This window comes from Oryza brachyantha, chromosome 6 (genome assembly GCF_000231095.2).
Source record: "Oryza brachyantha chromosome 6, ObraRS2, whole genome shotgun sequence".
Classification (NCBI taxonomy): domain Eukaryota; kingdom Viridiplantae; phylum Streptophyta; class Magnoliopsida; order Poales; family Poaceae; genus Oryza; species Oryza brachyantha.
The window spans coordinates 16,191,518-16,215,673 of record NC_023168.2 but is presented as its reverse complement, the minus strand read 5'-3'; the positions used below and the strand labels follow the sequence as shown (position 1 = coordinate 16,215,673).

Below are 24,156 nucleotides of genomic sequence, written 5' to 3'. Positions count from 1 at the left end.
TCCACGGGGGTGCGGAGACAAGGGGAGGCCGGCTTTTAATAGCGGAGGAAGAGGGAGGCGGCGACGCCGCTTGGTCTGATCCGACGGCTCAGAATGCTTCGACTCTTTTCGCGTGGAGCTAATCGACGGTACCGGCGGGCCCACCCACACAAGGTGAGCAACGGACAGGGAGAAATGATGAAAAAAGATGGGAGTTTTGTCGGAAAATATGAGTTTTTTTTTTGTTCGGGAAGATATGAGCTGGTTGTGATGCTGGCTAGGGTTGGTTGGCGTTGTGATCGGGAAGGGTGGATAGGATTGGATTGTTACTGATGAAATAAGATCATATTTAATTAATTTTTTTGTAAGTATCATATTTAATTGATGAAAAGGTTCTTTTAGGTGTGCACTCCATCTGTTTGGAGGGAATGTTTACTTTCACTGAAATAATACGATAGAGCGGTGCTATGCGTACGAGGATCGTAAGTACGGTTAACGGCAGCGTGAGTAGTGGTATGGATCGGCGAGCAGCGGCAATCAACGGTGACTAAAATCATACATGTATAATGCGGCAAATCAACGGTGACTAAAATCATACATGTATTATACGATTCCGTTCGTATGTACAACACTTTCTAATAATATCTGTTCATTGCATCGAATCAAGTTAATTTTAATTATATAAATTAAAATAAATTTAAAAAATAAGTTATGGAAACGAATTGCGCATCGAGTCCAGAAGAGTAAATTGTGGTCACTGTACGATTGATTTAAAAAGTACATGTCGTATCAGAAAACTTATAATTGATAATAGTAAATTTTGTTCAACATAGTAAACAAGATGGGTGGTCTTTCGAGACCAGAAGAGGATGGAAGCACCCTAAACCTTATTGGGTCATTTTCAATCACATTAACGGCTAACCTTTTTATTTTTATTTTTTTACCTTTCTCCTTACTCTTTTATTTTTTTATTGTTTCCATTTATTTCATTTCCTTTTCTTATTTTCTCCTCTCCTTTTCCCTTCTTATTCCATGTGCATGTACTTTTTCTCACCGTGCAAGCCTTGTATATCATGAAATTCTAGAACCGTGGATTAAAATTAAAATTGGACGTGAATTTTATGTCATATTCAAACAAAATACATGATTGGTTTGTTTATTTTAGAAAAAATAGGAATGTAATTCTAGCGCTATTGTGATTTTATTTTTATTATTAATTGTATTTCTATTTAGATTTTTTAAAAATTAAATGTAAATTGTGTTTCCAACTTAATGATTTCATTTTTATTGTGCGTGGAATTCCAGTGCTAATGTGATTCTATTTTATTGTTAAATGTATTCCTACTAAGATTCTTTTTGGAAAATTTAAAAGTAAATTATGTTACCACCTACTAATTCTATTTTTAGTGTGGAGTTATCGACGGTACGAGCTGGTGGTGCGGGCCCACCCACATTACGTATTCATCCGGGTGCACCGGACAAGGAGAAATGAGGGGGGGAAAATGGGAGTTTTGTCGGGAAGATATGAGCTGGGTGTGATGCTGGCTAGGGTTCGTTGGCGTTGTGATCAGGAAGGGTGGATAGGATTGGATGAAATATGATCATATTTAATTGATGAGAAGGTTCTTTGAGGTGTGCACCCCGTCTGTTTCAGAGAAAATTTATATGTTCACAAAAAAATTACCAGTATGTTAGCATCGGGTGAAGTTAATTTCAATTATGTAAATTAAAATAAATTTTTTTAAAAAATTTGCTGCGAGTCAAAAGGAGTAAATTATGGTCATGATATGATTAATTGGGAAGTGCACGTCGTATCGAAAAGTTTATAATCGAAGACAGTAAATTTTTCTCTGGATACGAGACGGCTATGTTGTGTATACGAATACGCGGCCACGACTAGGCAGAAGCACTGCTTAGTGTGTTTTTTGAAAAAAATTATTGAAAAATTGTTTTTAAAATCATATTAATATATTTTATATTTTTATAATAAACAATTAATTAATCATGTACTAATTTAATTTATATTAAGTTTTTCGTGTCGGATAACTGCCACCATCCGAACGCAACCATAATAAGATTTAGAATAGATTTGGCACACAATTTATGTTTTGCGAATAAGTTTAAAAAGTATAATTTACATATTAAGCTACCTAATATGTTTTTAAACTTTAACACGAAAAAGAAACACATTGCCTAGTTGAGGTACATGATAACTTTGAATTTCCAAAGTTCTCAAAAGTACTAAAACAACGAGGCTTTTATGTGCTTCTCCGTGCGTGATTTTGTACAAACACAAGGACCTAAGGCTTTTTTTTTTTATGTGCGTACTACTACGTACTAATTTTCTACAGGGCACATGGGTAAAAAAACCCACTCGTTTTCGATTATTTTGTGCACTGGAAATCCAGTGCCAAGATCGACGGTAACTATAGCTCTAGGGTCCAAATGGACGGCCACGATCAATCTGTATCGGCGACGACGGCCACCCACAACTTTTCACCGGCGCACTTGTGGGACCCACGCAGTCGGCAATGCGACGTCGCTGAATGTGGGGCCAAAGGTGGGGTCCACATGGGTCGTCCTGGAAAGCTGGAAGTGAATAATAATGACTTTAATATGATGCAGTCCTGTTTTTTTTTTCATATGTGGAAAACTCCCCTTTATTTTGAGCTGGAAATAATTTTGCAGTGAGTAATTTTTTTCAAGGCTTTTTCACGGTTTACAATTTTTTAGTGGAATTTAATTATATTACTGGTCTTGACTCTGAAGATGGATAAATGCAATTATATACCATTGAGAAAATTTTGTTTTTGGAGATAAGAAAAATTGTCTTGTGTCATTTCTGAGCTACTTAAAATATTTCTAGAATAATTACATCTCTCTCATACATAAATGTTATATTTTTTTCCTAATTCCATACCATCATATTTTTTTTTATTAATGATATTGATCCGTCGTAGCACATAGACACATACAGGGTGCTAAGGTTTAACAACAACACATCTGAGCCAAGTCTACCTCCGTTGTAGGCTCCGTTTGATTGGACTTGTGGGATGAGATACTCCATTGTTTACTGTGATCCTATTTTTCGAAATATTAAATGATGTATCACTTAAAAATATGTATAGAAGTTTTTTAAAAAAACAGTTAAATTCATTTTAAGTTTATAATAATTAACACTTAACTAGTTAGCTGTTAATCACTCATCATGTTTTTTGCGCCACCAAATAGCTATGCTAAACTTCAGGTTGGAAGGGAGCATTAGCCTGTATTAGTACTGCCTCCCGTTCGGTAACTTTTGTCGTTTTACAATGTTCAAATCAAACATTTAAAACTTTTAAAAAATATTTAGTTTGAAGATGCTAGAACAACATGCATAGGTAAGCTTTAAAAAGTACTTAATAAAAGTAAAAAATGTTTATTTAACGCATACATTATATCATAGTTATTGTTAGGTTATGGAGACCGTGTCATCGTTTAAAACGATATGAATTAACATATTGGAGGGATCCGGAATATGAAACTCCACTGGTAGTGCTACATCTTCCTTATTATTAAAAGAAAAAAAAAAGATTGCTAGTTCATCTTACCTCCGCTTTCAAAAAGATGATGTCCTTAAACCTTGAAATCATAAATCAATAATAGATTGAAAAAATATTTTGATTCAACATGTAAAAGTTACTTTTGCAAGATTTCTATATAAAAACTCTATCATATACCTATACTTTTCAATATTTTTTCAATATATACTTCTAATATGAATAACAAAACATATGCATCGTAAACTAAGCGGATATCCAAAACGTCAAGTAAAAATAAACCAAAGGTAGTATAATGCATATAATTTAAGTGCAATATACTCAATCGTACTGGAGTGGGGGAGGAGGGTTAGTTATCCGGCGTGAAAAACGTAGATTAGTATATGATTAATTAATTGTTAATTATACAAATTATAAAATAGTAGTTTGAGAAGTATACGCGTGAAAAACGAGCGAATATGAGATACGAAATAGTAGGGATGAACGCGGCCTTAACTTAGGCCTCATTTAGTTCCAAAAACTTTTTCCAAAAATATCACTCGAATCTTTAGACACCTAAATAAAACATTAAATATACACGAACATTAAAACTAATTACACAGTTATGGAGCAAATCGTGTGACGAATCTTTTAAGTCTAATTAGTACATGATTAGCCATAAGTGCTACAGTACCAACCAGTGCTAATAACATATTAATTAGACTCAAAAGATTCGTCTCGCCGTATTCAGGCAGAATCTAAAATTTGTTCTGTAATTAGACTACATTTAATACTTCAAATATATAACCGTACGCGTGGCCTCTCTTCTAAAAAAAATTTCCCAACTGAACGGGGTAGCCTGGATCTCGCCTTTGGTCAAGTCCAAATTCGTGGAGATTCCTCCCCAATCTACCGTGGTCTATTTTGCTAACCAGGCTTTGCTTGACAGCGATGGTTGCGTTAGGTGAGCGCCATCCATGCAATTTACTAATTTTCGCTGTCAAACACGCGCAAAATTTTCGCCGGTCAGCCGCATGATCAAACGCAAGAAAAACCCAAGCACAAGCAAACAAAATAGACCAGCCATGGCAGGTGCACGGAAGCTCGAAAACTTGGCACAAGTGGGCGACGGACGGCGTGCGTACGCCGTACGAACGATGGATTTTCGTGTAGATGAAACGAAACGAAACCAACATGCATTGGCCGATTGCCATGACGTCGACGCGAGCCGATCGATGGATCGAGTTAGCCGTCGTTGTCATCTTGAACTGATCGAAGCCGTAGAGGTAGCACAAGGGCTTTGACTAGCTTTCAACGACGGCCGCCGCAGCGGTTGGGGTTTTACTTGTCTTAACAGAAACACAAGGACACCTCGTCGGATATAAATAGATGATGAGACCTGACGGCCATGTGTAATTAGGTGTTGGGAGAATGGTACCAACTCCGTTTAGGGGTGATAATGGGCCAAAACTGTCATGGTCTGAAAATTCTTCACATGAATTTCTGAAATTAATTGTATAAACTCCGGGTGTGACAAAAACCTTGGGCGTCATTTCACAACGCTACTATAGCCGTGTTCAGCTTTCCCCTTCCTATCCCTAGATTTCCTATTTTTTACGAAATTTTTTTATAAGAAAGTTGTTTTAAAAATCATATTAATTTCGTAATATCAAGACATGCCTACTGTAGAAGAAGCTAAGTGTTGAAACCTACATTTGGCACTAGTTTAATTTCATAGCAAGTGCACAACGAATTTAGAATAAATCGGGACATTTCCATGGAGTCTAGTCTAACCACCAATGTTTGCCTAGTCAGACTAGTCAATGAACTATGGTATGATCGCAGATGTCTAGGTGGTCATACCTTCTATCTCGAGTCTAGGTCCAATTTTGGTATTTGTCATATTTTGTTAGTCTCAGTCGATCTTTAAATCTAATAGGACATGAAGAAGGCATGGTATACACAAGACTAGTCACACTACGGCCAAGGCCGATCAAATCAACCACCAATCAATCAATCAATCAATCTATTACCCCTACCATCTATATTCCACATCTTCCTCATTTTTGCTTCATATATTCTTGTCTATTCACCTCTCAATTTACTAGTCGTTCTTCATGTCTCATCTCTACCGTGTTAGAGGATATCCTAACTGGTCTGCCAAGTCTAGAATAAACAAACGTGTGTTCACCCTGATGGGGTCCCTCCCATGTGAACAAACAGAAATTTTGTATTGTTAAGAGAGATCCCGTCTAAGGTCTAAGTTTGTGTCCAAGTCCAAGTACTTAAAGTATTTTTGATCTTTAGCTAGAAAAAAATACACTACACTTACATAGGTAGATGGTCTAAGTGCTCGGCATGAGGGTTGGAAGTTCCATTGTTTATGTAAACGAATGTTCCTGTCAAAGCTCTAGGTATGGATGATAGGTTAGACCAAAAGTTTGGGTGGCTCAGATTGGGAGTTTAGTTCAAGGCTCTTAGACTATCAGAGAGGGCTGATGGCGGTATTGGTCATCGTGACATAAGTTTCGGTCCATCTTCTCTATATGTGCTCCAAGTATTGACTAAAAGTTCTTGGCATCTCCGACTGAAAGCTCTAATGTTCAAATATGTGAGTAACAAGTAGTTTTGAAGAGGAGTGGATTTTCAACTCTACCTACCTCTACTTTGAGTGGTTGGCTATTCCATCTTTCATATATACTCATACAATCGCTCTAGGGTTTCTTCCACTCAACCCACCTTTAATCTAAAGCTTGTTTTTTTGTGATTGAGAGGCTAATTTTATTAAACAGTTAAGGATTGCATCAAATCTTCATCATTGATCTATTACTCCTGGAGGTGATCTTTCTTGCCATCTAGGCATTTCCCACGAGTAACTGACTTTTGTGCCCAATCAAACAGATTTGTGAAGATTGTACTCTATCTCCGCAAGAAAAATGGGTAACTTTAGTGGATAGCAAGCTTGATTTTTATGGTCGCTTGGTGATGCTAAGGATTGAGTGCGACTCTACTACTTAGAGCTTCTCAACGAAGACATAGAATCATTGGGATCCAAACTTTATAAAAAATCCATGTTTTATTTACTTCAATTTAGTTACCTAATGTTATTTTGATTTACTACTTGTTTGCATATCTAGCGTGCTTGTCTACCTGTGATATTGGACTTCAAGATTATTTCAATGGTCTTTGTGTATGGCTCTTGATGCCTACTCTAACTCTCCTCTTGATACTGGTAAAAACTATCGATACAACTCTAGCTAATTTCTTTCACGATCCATTTTGTTCGAGGTAAGGAGGTTATGCCTTCTTCGGGAGGGTGGAACTTTGAAGTTTTCTACAAACTTAAACCACAAATATCTATTAAAAAGAGCCTTTTATCATTGTTAAAAAAACCTCGAGGCATCACATTTTTTAGTGTAAAAAATTAGTATCTTGAGGTACAATATAGGTATCAGAATTCTGCACTAAAATTTTTGATATCCCAAGATACTTTCTAAGGATGATAAAAAAACCCATAAAAAAACGACATAAAATCCATATGTTTCAAAGGTATTTACAACTTTCCCTCGATCAGCACAACAGATGGTCACCTCTACATGCTAGACTTCTTGTTGGCGGGTTGGCGGAACGCTACAGTACAAGGTATATGCCATCACTCGCATAATCGTCGCATGTACAGTACAATGACAGTACCTTGCAAAGATCACCGGACTACCTGGTACCAGCATGCTAATGAATAATGATCATCCATGGATAAATTAAATCTTCAATAGGACCGGGCCTAGCTAACTAGTCATGCACATAGAGCTTTCAGTTGTTAATTAATTAATTAGTTAGCTAGAGCGCATATGTGCACGCACGTATACATGTAGTTAGTTCATCACGTAGTACGTACACCTATTGAGCTAGATAGGCCAGCGAGAGCTTAGCTAGCTGGTAGTGTTGCAGCATCATCTCCCCTAATTAATTAAATTGAGAAGCCGTGCTGAATTAAGGCCACCCGGTGGTTACGCCATGGATAGCATCGTCACAGATAGCTCCCGACATATTGCGCCGGCTTTTAACTTTTTATCGCTTTTTATCGATAGAGTTTAACCCCTTTCGTAAGCGTTATAAGAGGAGAGTGACAAATTTATTATCACTAACGTATATAAGAGTAATTTCTTGCGTATTGCAACTATACCCACAGTATAACGAGATGTAAATTAACGAGATTTGGAACAGAGTAATCCATCTCCCGTAAAAATACCAGTGATATATGTATGTAGTGATATATAAACCGGCATAGTACAAATTGAGTCGGTTCGTCTTTGATGAATTCGAACTATATACATCGCAAACACATTACACAGAGGTGTGTTACAATCTCTATATGCGGATCGACCTGTGGTGAGTGGTGACACTCTTCGATCGATCACTGCCATCCATCCATGCATCGAGATTCTCAAGAAGTGTCCATGAACAAAATGTTGCAAAGTGTTCTCTCGGCTAGAGAGATTCACGCGCATAAGAGCAAGTTGAATAGTATAGCCAATCGTTGGCTCTAAATGGTTTATAGCCAACTTAATAATCAATTCATACAATAGTCATATACTACATAATTAATATCTAGTCTCACATGTCATACATACATGTCTTGTAGTCTTTGGCTATAAATATATAGTCCACTGATCTTCTCTTCTCTCTTATCTTCTTAAAATATGCTTATAGTTTGCTATTGTACTGCTCTAACACTTTCCATCCTTAGTCAACGGGTCATTCACTTCATTAATTTTCTAATCTACATGCCGTGATGAGAGGCGCCCAAACTTTCCTTCTAGAATAGCTAGCCCCCGATTTTCCTCAGTGCAAGAATTAAAAGGGACAGCCGATACCGCGTAGAGGTGACAATCTCTCTAGAAATTTTATTTTTTTAACCATTATAATAAATAATTTTATTACTAAACCATAAATGAAAATATTTTCACTATCTTAATATTTTTTGCCACGACGTCCCCTCCTGGTGTGACAAAAAGATCTGTCACACTAAGCTGGCTAGTGTGATAGTCTTGCCGATGGTGGTGTGGCAAGACAATGTTGACACACTAGTTATTTCGCGTGGTAGTGTAATCATCTGGCAGGGTGACGTACTAAAAGGTTCATGTGGTTGAAATATTTATATTCGAGGTTTAGTAATAAAGTTATTTATTAAAAAAGTTTAACAAAATAAAGATTTTCATCTCTCCACGGTTCTCTAAATTTTTCTGATACTCAAACCCTAACCTGATCCTTACTAGCGTTCGAGGGGATACATAGTGTTATCCTCGAATAGTGTAGGTGACGGCCTGAAGGACGCTGTTACCCCACGATTGATCACCAGCAACCCCTTCGGGATTAAGCCGATGACTACTAACTAACGACTACATCTCCTACATTGTTCAAGGATTTCGTCCTCTCTTCGAACATTGACATCGCACAAGAAATATGGTCAGTGACTCTATTCCACAATTTAGGATGATATATCTTACGTTGAGCACGATGATTTAATAAATTAGGATGACAACACAGAAGACCGGTAGAATCAATCATGCATGCATCATCTCTGGACCAAGCATGCAGGAAAAGAAAAATGTAGGCTAGCTAACCGGGGGAGAAATTAAATTACTAAGCTTATTTTTAATTTGGTATTCCTTCCGTTGGATCAAGCATGCAGGAGGCTTAATTATCAGAGGGCCCAAAGGGTCTCAGAACTAATTTCAATTAATTAATCTGCACAAATCCATGATGCATGTATGTCTAGCTAGCTATATCAAACCGGTCAGCCCCATGGTCGCCGTCATCTGGACCACGGACGATCGATCGATGCATCATCACTGCAGATAGATGCATGGATGACATTGCAATATGTACACACATCATCGCCCACATATATACATGTATAGATACATGTAACATGTTCCATGAGACAAGCTGCACCCTTGGAATTGAATTTGCGTCTTGATGCTTGTGTCAGTTGTTAGATGGGTGTGGCGTCGCCGCTACTTATTGTTCTGTCCCTAGCTCCATCAGCTCATATATATATATGGGAGAAGATGAGAGATGTACATGGGGTCGGTTTGATTAATTATCGGCCACACTATTACTACGAGCCAATACAAGTTATTACACTCGTCTAAGTTAATGTTATCATTTTCATGATAAGCCTAAGAAAATTTTGTCACAATTTTCTGAGTTATTAACATATGTGATCTAATTTGTTATTTCATCCGTCTTCATTTATCTGTTACTGTTGACCATTGTTGTTTTAACTTTGACAATTATTAACATTTAAAAGATTAGTTGATGATCAGTGAGAGTTGTATGGTAATATATTTTTATATCACACACTACTAATATAACATATTTTAGATATACTTAATATTTTTTTAGAAAGACGAGTAGTCAAAGTTAATAAATAAATAATAACCGGTGACAATTATTTGTTGGGTCAGAGGGAGTATAAAAGAATCTTGCCAACTACAAGCAACCAACCAACTGTGAAGTTAATTAAAGTTACCTAAAATTAGATATAACAAAATATAAGTAGCAATCAAGGAGTTGATCGTTTGACTTGTTCATGGAAAAAGTGACATATTTATAAAAAAAAATAATTTATGAATAAAATTTTTATATATCTAAAATTAAAGATTAAAAAATAAAGTACGATTCTAAATTTAAGATTAAAAAATTATATTTTGGCTTAGAAGGGTATTGCCGAAACGCTTCAGTGAAAAGAGCGTGGATGCACCCGTGCGTACGCAGTGCCAAAATAGTAATAAAGATGTTCGCATGCATGTAGGATGCAGCCACTGCACTACTGGCCCTCTTGCTGGTCACATATATACGTAGCTACACTGTCACTGCTCGCGTGTTGTGTTGTCGTCGTCATCGTCGCAGGCCGGGGCATGTCATGCTACAGTCACATGGGCATACGAACATACAGTGGCACAGGTACAGAGGCTTGATTCTCTCTTGCGCGTGAGTAGAATCGTAGGTGCAGAGTATGTAGGAAAAAGGGGAGGGTATGGAGAAGTTATGGGGATGTTTAGATGCGGAACTTTGTAGCCTCACGTCATATTAGATATTTAGATATTAATTTAAGTATTAAATATCGATTAATAAAAAATGAATTTTATAAATTAGTGGTAATCCGTGAGACAAATCTTTTAAACTTAATTAATCTTATTAATCTTTAATTAGAGCATGTTTACTGTAGCATCACATGGGCTAATCATGGACTAATTAGGCTCAATAGATTCGTCTCGTGAATTAGTCCAAAATTATATATGAGTTTTATTAATAGTCTATGTTTAATATTTATAATAACATCTAAACATTCAATGGAACAAGAGACTAAAAATAAAAAATAAGTCCCTTGTCCCAAAAACCACATACGTCGATTGGCCAGGTGTATGGCAACAGTGTTTACAAGGTTTGTACTGTGTGCTAGGTATGTTTGGAATAGTGTTTAGAACATAATTTGTTGGCTATATGCATAGCACAACATTCGAGCGGGAACATCTTTTCTTCTTTCAAACAAATTACTGATGGATGAGCGGTGAATTTATCATCATCCTACCATTAGTTCTTATCCTCTTCTTTTAAAAGGTAGCGCAAGACTCACATGTCAGCATTCTCTATGAACTTTTAGATATAGTGCAGGAAGAAAAAATAAAAAAAATAATAGTGGCAGCGGGAGGCAAGAGCTTACGTGTCAGTAATAGCAATTAAAAAAAAATCAACGTTTGTCTACCTCGCCACATAACAATAACCTTTTTTTCTTACCACTAACTTGTCAACCAGTAGTTAGAAATCAAGAATTTTTTTTACAGTGGGAGTAGCTTTTTAAGATCATTGGAAACTGACATATCTCCCGTATGTTACAACATGGTTTAATTAAAAATATTATTAACGTATAAGAGGATAAAATTCAATTACTTTTGATTTATGGACCGGTGACAAGACTGTAAGAGGATAAAATTCAATTACTTTTTGGATAAAATCTAGATTCTAGTCATCAAGTCTTATAGAGACAAGCGGAGTTTGCATTATTAACTTTTTAGTGAGGACTCCATCGTTTGGTCTTTTATTTGAAAAAAATAAACAACATATTTGACAACAAAAGGTAATTTAAAATAAAAATTATATACGATAAAAGAAAATACTAAAAATTAAAATTAAAAAACAACTCCATAATCAACTCTAAATTTAACGTTAAAATTTTAAATTTGACTTATAAATACAAAAAAAAGCGAGAAAATGAGGCCCTAAGCAGTTGTTAAGCCCTTTTTTCAAATTTAATCAAGTTTATAGAAAAATATAGCATCATTTTTAATATAATACATTACACAAATATATTAATAGTGATTTTAAAAAATAATTAGTCAAATTTAAGATATTTGATTTATAACAAACATAAAACTGTTTATGACATGATCGAAATGGATGAAGTACGATGCATTGTATGTCTTCCATGCGTCTTGTTTGAATTCAAAAGTTCTTTTTTTTTCCACTTACCTAGATCAAGACCCATGATAATCTGCACTCCGCATAGCACACGTGTCCTCTAACACCCGTTTAAAAACATGGGGACAAGTAATAAATCCTCAACATTACGAAAGTCTGGGTAGAAACTAAGTGTCCTCTAACACCCATAGGCCGTGTTCGTTTCGGGTGAAGGTAAGCTAACTTATCTTGATGTGATGTGAAAAACGTAGTAAAATGTAAAATAAATTAATATGATTTTTAAAACAACTTTTCTATAGAAATTTTTTTTACAAAGTACACAATTTAACAGTTTGGTAAACGTGCGCGTAAAAAATGAGAATAATAAGTTAACTTATATGGATGAACGAACGCGGCCTATGTATGCAAAAATATTCATAGGCATCAAGATTTAAATTAGTCATGCACACAACTTCACCGGTATATCTAATTGTGACGCTTCTCACATAGCACAACTTATTTTGTTGATTGGGTAACTACTGTGATGATGATTATTCGGACTTTAATGTTCTCATCTTTTAGTTTATATTTATGCTTATAAACCAAAAATTAAGTTTTAAAATTTAAATTTAAAGTTGTTTTTAGGTTTTTTTCATTATAATTTATTTTCCAAACTTCGCATCTAGATCGTTAGAAAACACATATATAAAAGTTTTATGCACAGATCATTTCTTAATCGTTAATGAATCATTTTGATTATGCTTATAAAAAGCCAAATGATGAGGCTTACTACCAATTTTCTGAATCCGTGCCTTAACAACTTCGAAAAGCTGGAACACATAATGCTCAAGACACACCTATCAAAAGTTTGTTTGGTTCATAATTGTAGCCACGCAACACAACTTTTTCACATTTGGGAGCTGAGGTACCAACTTGTATTCTCATAATTATGACAGGAACAATCTTACGCATAGCCTTGTTAGATAAAACCATTGGCTTGTTAGCAAAATAAATAATTCACATATGACTAAAGAAACAAACTACTCCTCCGTTTCATAACGTAAGATATTTAACTTTTTTCTTACAATATTTGATCATTTATCTTATTCAAAAAATTATAGAAATATCATTTATTTTACTTGTGACTTACTTATTATCAAAAGAACTTTAAGCACGACTTATTATTTTTTATTTGTACTAATTTTTTTAATAAAATAAATGGTCAAACGTTGCAACTAGAAAAGTTAAACATCTTAATTATGAAACAGAGATTGTATAATTTAAAGTACATGTTTTTCGACAAATAAAGATGACACGGCCCAACATCTTATCGCCTTTGAATAGTTTATGCGACATTTTGTTTACTGAATTACGGAGTAGATAAGTTGGTGAGGGTCCTTTGCGTAATGGTTCTACTGGTCACACATACAAATTAATGCATTCTAGGCCGTTCGAGGGTCTTGTTTGAATTTGAAAGCAAAGCTTGCCTTGCCTTGTTGAATGCGAAAATTGAATATCAGTACGAATGATCCATGCATTTTTCATACCGTTTTAATTGGATCACGACTTGTTAACAAAAACATTTCTTCTTGGGACTTCATCTTACTAACTTTTTCATACCGTTTTACTTCTCGACTTATGGACCATAAAAACTTCCAAAAAAAATTATAGCAGATAAGCATTGTTTTTACACGAAATAAGACGCACCCTATCAAATTTGTTTCATTCATAGTTGCAGTCACGCAAGATAGTTGACTGAAACAGTTTTATATATACCTATATGTGCCTACGCCTAATCATGTCAGACGAAACCACTGACTTATTAGCAAAATAAAATAATTCATACATGCCAAAATTTAGGTGATGGTTGCAAAACTCCCATTGAAGGCATCGCTGATGTTTTGTTGCCCTTATTTTCGAAGTAGTGATCTTATACAATGTTATGCAGCAGATAAGCCATTGACACAGAACGACCAAGAACTAAAAAAAATTCAGCTGATGATGAGGTCAGGTTGATTACCTTTGTAACTTCATACGAAGTCAAATTTGCTTGATGCATTCATTGTCCACTGTCCTACTTTATGAAACAGAACGTGTATGCCATTCTTGTCCTCAATCTTTTCGTATTCTATTCTTTCATATTATCAAATCTTGCTGAATATGTCAAGAAAATATCTTTGTTGAAATTCCATTATCTTTTTGAGATTATTAATTTGAATTCTTACGTTCCAGGATTTCTTAAAACCCCAGATATATCCAGCTCTACCCTCCAGGAATTCTTAAACCATTTGGTTGCTACTAGAAAGTGCCAGTTGCCAGATGTAAAGGAAATAATAAATCCTTAATGAATGATTCTAGAGAGATCGTAGGTTATAACTGACTCACCAACCATTGGTAGTACCATGCTATGCTGAGTTGCATGTGTGCAAGGACAGGCAGGACAGCTGAACAAAGATACAGACCTAGCAACCTTCAACATCTATTTGTATCAATTGGGCACACAGACTAGAATACATGCACGAGTGGGGATTGCATGGACCAATGATTGTTTGAGATCAGACCACAATTAAGAGTGCTGGAAATTATTTGCACGAAGGGTTCGGTGACCGGTCAGAGCTATTGGAGTGGCATAATGCGCCCCGCATTTTGCAAATTCCAGTATACACTTTCATAATGGTTGGATGTTACATGTATGTACGTTGCAAACGTGCACGGGGTATCATTTATCACTAATATTAGAACTTAGCATTAACCAACAGGCCAATGCCTGTATTTTGGTTGTCCTTCCTAGGTGCCTAGGGTAGGTAATTACCCATAATATACTATCTCCGTCTCAAAATATAAGCATGCTGCATGCCTAGATTATTTAGTAAAGATTAAGGTTGGAAAAAAAAGACTATAATGCCTCTTAATAAATAGAAAATGGATAGAAGTGAGAAGGTATGTGAGGATAAAACGAAAAGAATTTTAAATAGGAAATAATTGATAGGGCAAGTAGTATTATGAATAATATAAAAAATACTTATATCTTGGAATAAAATTCAAAAATCCAGAAATGGGTATATATTTTGGAATAGAGGAAGTATGTTATGTGGTATACTATTCCCTCTATTTCATATTATAAGTCACTTCGAGTTTGTCTTAAGCCAAACTTATTCAAGTCTAAAAGTTTATAGAAAACATAGCAACATTTCTAACAAAAATAAATATACTATAAAAATGCATTCAATGAAGGACATAATTTGGTGTTGTGGATGTTAGTAAATTTCCTATAATTTTGACCAAACTTAAAGAGATCTGATTTAGGCAAATCCAAAATGACTATAATATGAAATGGAGTGAGTGCAACTCAAATTAGATGACAAAATTTTGGCCCAAATTAGGAGTTTCCGGTTATTTAAATCCATTTTACCCCACCCCACACTAATCCAAGTGGTCTGAAGTAAGCTATTGTTACAAGGCGAATGGAACAGGACCGAGAAACAAAGGTAGGCAAAGTTGGAGATGATGATTTAAGATGTGTTCTTTGGTCAGTTGGTGTGGCATGGAAAAATCCTACGAAGGGGCTTTAACCGATGGATCTTCAAACCATGGCTATTTTGTATGTTCCTATGTTACTTGGAGATGACAGATGGTGGATGGCAGGATGGGAGTGAGGAAAAGAGACATGAGAGACATGTGTTGTGGCCATGTGGGCTTGTGGCCAGACACGCCACTGGGAATGAGGATGGGTGTAGGCGGACTAATTCCTTTTGTTCTTAACGTTTCATATTGTTCAGTTCACTTTTGTCAATTGTCATACACAGTCATATATTCATGTTTCATATGGACACTACAACTACTATGTAGTAACCTTTCAGAATATACATTTTCTTATCATTTCATCCGTGCATCTCCCTAATTGTTTCTCCTGCAATGAAAGCTAAGTGAGAATAATGCAAAAAATAAAACAGGGATGACATAGAGGCATGATGGATCTATGGACATAACCAAGTTGCATGATATATTACATTTAGACACACAACTTGTTTCTACAGTTTTTCACATGTAAAGAATACTAAGTTTTTTTACAGATAAAAGAATATAGAACTTTACTACAAATCATGCAAGTGAGGCTTTATGAGCAATGACTTTACCTTTCTATGATGCTCTGGAAGCTCCAATGCTAAGTGTCTCACATGTTGCAGAAATATGTTGTAGACTGTGAACACTACTACTCCAGTGTGAAGTTGTCTAACCATATCAGCACCTCGTTCCTCTTTTTACAAGGAAGAATATAATATACTTTCAGAATAAAAGATTGAATGTAAAACTGAAAATAAAAACTGGATTTTTGGGAAAGGGAGAACGGTGATAAAATATGAAATTCCAACACTAATCATAAAAAAAACCTCATTAGTTGTCTTAGGATTACTACAGTCAAGTATATCCAAAATTCCACATGTCAACTAAAAATAATAAGGGATGGCCCAAAAGGAAACATACCATTATAAAGCTCTGTGTTCTAGGATCATTGTAGCGTGCAAGCAAACAACCATGTTGAGGCTTCAGCCCATCTTTGAGTAATTGGGAGCGCAGCTCCTTCTCTTTCTGGATCACAATTTCCTCTTTTGGTCTACCACTGAATTTTTTCACTGCAGCAATGCCACCTTCTACCTTTCGCAAGTTAACAGCTTCCGTGTTTGGAGCTGGTAAGCTGATTGAACAGGAGTACTACTATTAGTAATAGAAGTAAATACATAAACTAATTTTAATTTAACTTTACACAGATGTCCAAAGTCAGCTTAAAACCACACCACCATCAGTAAATGAAATCATGCATTGTACAAGATAGACCTTTCCATGTCTTTGTTCATCGGCAAAACTATCTGGATGGATACATCTGAGAGTTTGTCATCAGAAGCCTGAGTGAAGACAGGCGTAGTCATTGGAATCTTTTCAGCAGAAGCATTCTTGCCAAAAATATACCTACATTTACCATCGTTTACAGATCAGTATTAGGATATCAGGTTAACGTCCTACTGAAACAGACAAAACAACTCACCCAGTTACATTATTAAAACCTGATGATCCGGTTAGCTTATCTCCTTTTGCTTCAACTATTAAGAACGGTGGGTAGCTCCTAATCTGCATAAAGTATTTATGCTCATAATTTTACCTTAAAAAGAAGTAACAGCCAATAAATTGGATGTTCTGACTGCTGCAGAGAGTGCACAGAAAGAATATACACTGGTGACAATAAATTATTAACTTTGTGGCACATTATAAGATATTTTGACCCTCCTTAGATTTATATGGATGCTAATGAATCTCAACACAAATATAAAACATATACATTGATCCATGAATGAATCTAGATAGGGCCAAAATGTCTTATAATATGACGGAGGGAACAATTGGGGATATTTATCAGTATGGTTAAATCATATGAAGCAGAGATCATGAGAACATGGAAGTGTTGTTACTTCACTACAGATATAACATGAATCACTAAAATTAATACCTCATAGTTTGAAGTCCTTTTCAGAATAAGGTACTTTGGTGTTTCTCTATCAGGGGTCTTGTAAATCCGTAGCTGTGTAGAATCAGAAGCTCCAATTCAAACATTTTGTTCACCCATTAAAAAAAGGGGTAGAGTCATGATAAACTACCTGCTTGAAGACATCCCCCAGTCCTTCAAAAGAAAAATATTCATTGTTCTGTATTGAATCCCAAATATCCTGCATATCAGGAAGTTATAAAATACTATTTAATGATGACTTGGGTAAACTTATGGAGTTAGCTATATGCGCTAAATATCTACAACATTCTGCCAAGAAGCGTAGTATTCTTAATCCTCTGTTTACAAAAAATGTAGACTGAACAGAAAAAAGTAAGAAACAGGAACTCTGTGGCACATCACAGCAACTTCAACTATAAAGAGTATTTGTACAATTTATCAAGTGTGGACTGTGGAAGCGAAGTACAGACCTTTGTCAGCCTATCAATAAATAGTATCACGAGCACCCCAAAAAGCTAAAATTTGTACCAAATTGAATTAGGATGACTATGAAGTACTAAATATTAATAGGAAGTATATACGGTGATGCATCACAACAGTAAACAGTTATTTGACATAGTTAAACATAAGTATGCAACACAAGCTTGTCTGAATGCTTTGTCAGGGAGCTCTCTGATCTCATTTCTAGAAATCTTACTCCCAAATCCCAATGGACTGCTAACTAATTTTCATGATTAAGAAAAAACCTCAGTACTCTTTAATACTTTAACTTCTAAGCTGTGTATGCTTTATATGCTTCGTCTCAAAGGTCTTGAATACCTCAAAAAGGACCACTAAGATTGATCCATTATCGATATGATTCAGTCGATTAAAGAACTACTAATTCATTTCCAACTATAAATTCTCAATGAGCATTACTTTGAAGAAACATGCGCTCCAAGCTGCAGTGTCAAACAAGGATGCTAACCACATGGCTGCAGAATTTGAGATTCTGAGGGTTGACGCCCATGATGGACAGCCCGGTGAAGATCAGTTCTGGCTTCCACGGCAAGAGGACGAACTTCATGACCATTGTCCACCTCGTGGTGATCTCATACGGCCCTGTCTAAAACCACCATCGAATTCAGTTACGAACTCATCAGAACGCGCACGCACGCTTTCTCGCTGCAAAGGAACTGAGCAATGCAGCGCGGGGCGGCTCAACCTGCTTGGCGTGGTGCAGGTAGAAGTCGGGGCGGAAGAGGAGCTTGAGGAAGCGGATGTTGGCGAGGTAGCCGTCGATGTCGTCGTGGCGGGTGATGGGGTCGCGGAAGCGGACGCGGTCGTCGTACGCGGAGCGGTCGATGCCGATGTCGTCGAACAGGTGCGGGAGGTCCTCCCGCAGGAACTCCACCAGCCTCTCCGCCTCGGCCGCCGGCAGCCCGCCCTTCCCCTCCTCCTCCTCCTCCGCCGCCGCCGACTCCGGGGAGGGGGCTACCGCCCGTGCCGCGAGGCGCCGCCTCCGCCCCCTGGCCGACAGGGAGAGCGCTGCTGAGGCCTTCCGTTGCCGGACCGAGATGGCCGCGGCGGCCGGCGCCGTTGGTGGGAGGATGAGGAGGCGGCGGGAGACGAGGTGTGTGGCCGCCATTGGTGCCGTTTGTTTTCTCTCTCTCCCTCCTCCGCGTCGCCCTTTTCCCGTTGGATTTTTCTTTTTTGGGATTTTCTATTGTTTTTGAATTTTCGTAAATTCAGTTTGCGTGTTAAAATTTGAGCCAGGAGATTCGTTTTGTCGTTTAAATACGACTGGGGCTTTGAAAATATCTGGCCATAGGATCGGAAGGCAATGTTTGTTCCAGAAGCAGAGCTATGCCTTGTATAAGAAAGTATTCATACTTCTTTTAAACAGAATAGCGGTGGTTCTTATCTCTAACCATAAGGAGTGATTGTTTAGCTCATTCATTCGGGGAAAATTTCAAACGACATATTTATAAATAAAAATTTTATATATGTGTTCTTATCGTTGTAAAAGCTAAGGCTGAAAAATTATTTTCGATAAACAAACCTCAAAATCTATTCTGAATTTATATATGAAAATTCAAATTTTAGCTTATAAGCGAAGTAAAAGCGAAAAGACGGGAATTCCGTAGAACCACTTTACTGTAGAATAGTACTATAAGTTATAGTCTCGACCTTGGAGCTCTCAAGTATGATCATTCTTGCACGCTAGTAATTATTAGAGTTTTTTCTTTACAGCAGTGAAAATACAGCAAACAAAGATCAAATATACTTCATCTCTGCCATGTGTCACTGTGATTTTTAATTGTCGAATAAATTCCTGTAAATTCATTATAAAAAATTACAACTTCCAAATATGTCTATGTATTTGTCAAGAAACTTGTATTAAGAAATTCGGCCAGTATATTGGCTATGATGGAATTATATAAAAATAGTACAGGGTGTTTTAGGCTTATTATAAGTTAACTTTTTTCAAGTTGGACGAAGTTCATTAAAAATACATATAAACACATAGGGTCCAAATAAGTCTCATTAGATATACTATTGAACGTCGCGTGAAACGCCTCTTCCGTGAAGAAACCAGTAAAAACCAACCCATCGAAAATGTTGGTTGAATCCAGTTCCATTTATCGATATTTCCAACCTGTCCCCAATCATATATGTCTCTAATCTCTAATTACATGGTTTTTTTTATCATGTTTGAAAAGTATATCAAGATACTCAGAATTTTAATAAAAAATTTTAATACCTCAAGATATAATATACCTTAAGTTAACATACTTTTTACATACATTAAAAAGTGGTACGTAGGTACTTTTTAAAAGGACGGTAAAAAACTCGAATGTTGTAATGCAAAATTAACAGATACATATACACGGTTGATCATATTTTAAAAAGTTTAACTTTAAGAGAAACCTAAAACATCTTTTATAATACAAGAGGGTAGAGGAATCTTTACCACTAAAACTTATGGGAAATTCTTCCTCTAAATTTGTATTATGTACTTGTGTCAGAATTTTAAAATTTTGACTGTATCTTGTCCCAAGCGTTAAACACTTACTTTCTCTATTTCAAAATATAAATATTTTTATAATTTAAATTTTATATCACAACATAAATATTTTTTACTAATCTTATAATTTTAATTATTCTAATGATTCCAAAGTGAATCAGATGCTTAGACAGGGCTAATTAATTTAAAATTCGAAAAATAGCCACTAAAGTACTAAAAGATATTTTTTTATATCTTAGTTATTTTTAGAAAAGAGGCATAATGTTTATTTTCTTGGAACGGAGGTATAATGTTTACATTTTTGGAACAGAGGTAGCAGGCTTCACCGAGGGAGTACCACTTTTTGAGTTGGGATATCATGAGCAGCAGCAGCATGTACGCAGGCACAAAGCCAAAAAATACAAGCTGACTCCCAGAATTGGTGCGTCAGACCAAAAGATACACACCCATACACTATGGACAGATAAGAGTACGATGGTACATTGGTTGTTTCGTACTAGTACTACACGAACGGTTAAAGTTAAACATGTTGATTGGCCACTGGCATGTCAAGATGGCAAGCCTGCAGGTAGGCTCATCAAAATTACACCTCATTTCTCCCTTTGGTAAAGATATTCGAAAGTCTCCCAAATTGCTTCACAAAATAACCACTATTATCTATTGTCAACCTGCTGCAGGTCATCGGTGGTCAGTTTCTCTCCAAGACATTTGATTTCCATCAAGGCCTTCCGCAGTACTTCCTTTGCAACTCTGAAGGAACCTGCTGATACAGCTCCTTTCTCTGCACATTTCATAGCATAACTAATGAGATCATTATACCTTGAAGTTGCAGAGTCCGTGTGGCAATTTCCATTTTCAAGATTATGCCCAATCAATTCTGGCCCTGTCTTTGCTCTCTTTGTCCATCGCTTCATGATGCATGGCTCAGGAAGCATGACGATGCCAGCTGAGATGAAAACTCCAAGCACGTGCCTGCACAATATTGCTGAGAAAGCATACCTGCAGCAATCGCACCAAGCCTTCTTATCGGCAACATTATAGAAAACAGTGTGCCTGGTTGGAGGATTATCTCTGTCAACATAGTACTTGGCGTAAGGTCCATCTTGCTGAACCTTAACAGCATAATGCAGCAATGCTTCAATCAACTCCATTTGGAATATTTCAAATGCAGCATTGGTGAAGATGCCCCTTGCTTGTTTTTCTAAAACTATAGTGGTTTTCAGGAGCCGTTCATGATGAAATGAATCAAGATCTTTCTGGGTTTCATTTACATACAAACTGTCTATGTGTTGGTCAAATCTAGTGATAAATGTATCAAGGGGAACTCGTGTACTAAAGTTATTCCTAAAGAACCTACTGACTGTTTCTCCTCGATGGGTCAATGTCAATTCTGCAAAGAAGGAGCTTGTCAGATATGCAGGAACCCATTTGTGTCTTGTGTCAAATATTGATTGCAGCCAACTGTTCTCCCTCAGGTCATATTTGTCAATTATAGTGCCCCAGAACATATCAAAAGCAGCCTCAGTATCACACTCGTTGATGCATCTTCTAAGCTCGTCATGGAGACTGGGAAATCTCATGTAGACATCAGACAACTTCTTCTTGCATCTAGACAAAATTCGCCATCTACAAAGACGATGGAAACACTGAGGAAATACTTTTGCAACTGCTGCTGAAATTGCTTTGCCTTCATCAGTTGTAAAGGAAAATGGCAATCGTTTATCCATTGCTGTCAGCCATGTCTCAAACAGCCATGCATATGAAGATTCTGTCCTATCCAAAACAAGTGCACAACCAAAAAGAATCATATCACCATGGTGATTCACACCCGTGAAAGCTGCAAAGGGCAACATATCCTCATTTTGACTATAAGTAGTGTCAAAATAAACAGCATCCCCAAAGTATGTGTATGACATTCTCGCCCTAGCATCAGCCCAAACTGCATTGGTTACACAGTTCTTACTGTCAACCTGTATGGAGTAGAAGAAACCCGAGTTCTCCGACTGCATTCTCTTCAAGTAGTTGAAAAGGCCTTGTGCATCTGTATCTCCAAACACATTCCTGCGCAGCTCCTGCAATTGATTCTCATGCTCTGCACACTTCCCAGAGGCGCGACGGAGCTGGACCTCGCGCACCCTGTCTGGACTAAGAATCACATGAGTATGCTCAAGGACCAACTTTGTGATGACCCATTTATCTGGACCCCTCCTCACCACTTCCATCATCGCTGGGCAGCCATCCCTTATAGAGAGCCGCTTCCTCTTTTTCTTGTCATTAGATTCAGCATCCTTCTTCTTGTGATGTCCCTCTTTCAGGCACACAAAGCGCTTCATAATAAGTACTTCAATACCCTTCCTCCTCTCACTGCGTGATCGGGCAACGCGAATGCCAAACCCAAGGCACAGTGCATACGCATTGTAGAATTCCCGTGCAGCACCATCAGACTCAAACTCCATGCCTAGGCATGGCTCATCATTATTGCCCAACCCATCAGCAGCCATCAGCTGACCATTGTCAACAGACAGCATGGACCCCTCAGAAGGACCGATGCCATGTATCTCAGAAGGCATCATACCTGTTCCTTGATCAATATTGCTGGTGCCTGTATCGTCCTCAACATCCATGTAACTTTCAACCAGTTCATCGCCTTCACTTGATGAATATTCCATTCAAAAGTTCTAGGACTCAAAACAAAATGATAACTGCAGACTTTGTTTTGCAAAGAACGGCTGGTAATAAAGAGTACACAGCAATGAGCAAACTAAGGTTAACATATAAACTTCTTCGAATTCAGAAGAGCACTGCAGGTGTGAAAAAATATATTTAAAAAGGATACTAATGCGGTGGGAATTTGACATGTTAATCCCTCAACATATGAATTTTAAATAAATTATTAAAAAAACTCAACCTAATTTCCTTATTTTCTAACCGAGGGCATTGCGCACCCATACTGGCAACTTACACCGACCCGACCTATTTGAAGGTTGAAGCATAGAAATCAAGCGGTTAAAACAGAACAACTAAAGTGCAGAAATCAAATTTCTGCAGCTATATTACTCAACCAAACAAATCACTCATAGGTAAATAGCTCACATGTACACAAGGCACATTTTGCCCTAAACACTACCACGCCGTTGTACGGTTACTGCTGCAGACTACTCCTCACTAGCCTCAGGAAGCGAGAGCAGGGGAAGAGTGAACATACCAAGGCGCGGGGGGGAACATGGGGGGACACGGAGCTGGGAGAGGAGCACTCTGGCCGTCGGCCGGGGCCGCGAGGGCCCGCCCCGCCCAACCGGGCGGCGCACCTTGGAACGGAGGGGGGAAAGCTACAGAAACTCGCGGAGGTGTGTGTGGGGGGGGGGGGCAGAGTCAGGACACGACCCCCCTTTCCTCCCGGTGGGGCGACGCGGCGGCGTCGACGAGGGCGAAGAGGCGGAGGCAGGCGGCGCGAGGGAGGGAGGGAAGGTTTCGGCTTGCCGGGGAGTAGAATCGATGATTCGATGTGGAGATGGAGCCGGATGCGGAAGGGAAGACGAGGGGAAGGGCGGGGGAGATCCAACGGTGGATCGAGCGGCCGCGTGGGTGGAAGCCCAGATCGAACGGCTCATGGTGCCGCCAGCGGGATGAGTTCCCAGTGGGTTTCTGCTGCGGGCGGACAGACAGGGAGAGTGACGGACAGCACCGAG

At 37.5% G+C, this 24,156-nt stretch overlaps 2 protein-coding genes across 2 annotated transcripts; both read right to left on the bottom strand.

Annotated features, from left to right (window-relative positions):
* Positions 1-15,500: 15,500 nt before the first annotated feature.
* LOC102710506 lies at positions 15,501-19,165 on the bottom strand. Its single transcript, XM_040525093.1, has 9 exons — positions 18,665-19,165; positions 18,428-18,565; positions 17,612-17,680; positions 17,464-17,535; positions 17,005-17,087; positions 16,797-16,928; positions 16,446-16,656; positions 16,097-16,218; positions 15,501-15,870 (listed from the first exon to the last, which is right to left on the bottom strand). The coding sequence occupies exons 1-8, from the start codon at positions 19,085-19,087 to the stop codon at positions 16,174-16,176; spliced, it is 1,173 nt and encodes a 390-aa protein (XP_040381027.1). The 5' UTR covers positions 19,088-19,165; the 3' UTR covers positions 15,501-15,870; positions 16,097-16,173.
* Positions 19,166-20,728: 1,563 nt separating this feature from the next.
* On the bottom strand, positions 20,729-23,954 carry LOC102709747 (protein FAR1-RELATED SEQUENCE 5-like). Its single transcript, XM_006656141.3, has 2 exons — positions 23,673-23,954; positions 20,729-23,196 (listed from the first exon to the last, which is right to left on the bottom strand). The coding sequence occupies exon 2, from the start codon at positions 23,134-23,136 to the stop codon at positions 21,121-21,123; it is 2,016 nt and encodes a 671-aa protein (XP_006656204.1). The 5' UTR covers positions 23,137-23,196; positions 23,673-23,954; the 3' UTR covers positions 20,729-21,120.
* Between the last annotated feature and the right edge of the window lie 202 nt (positions 23,955-24,156).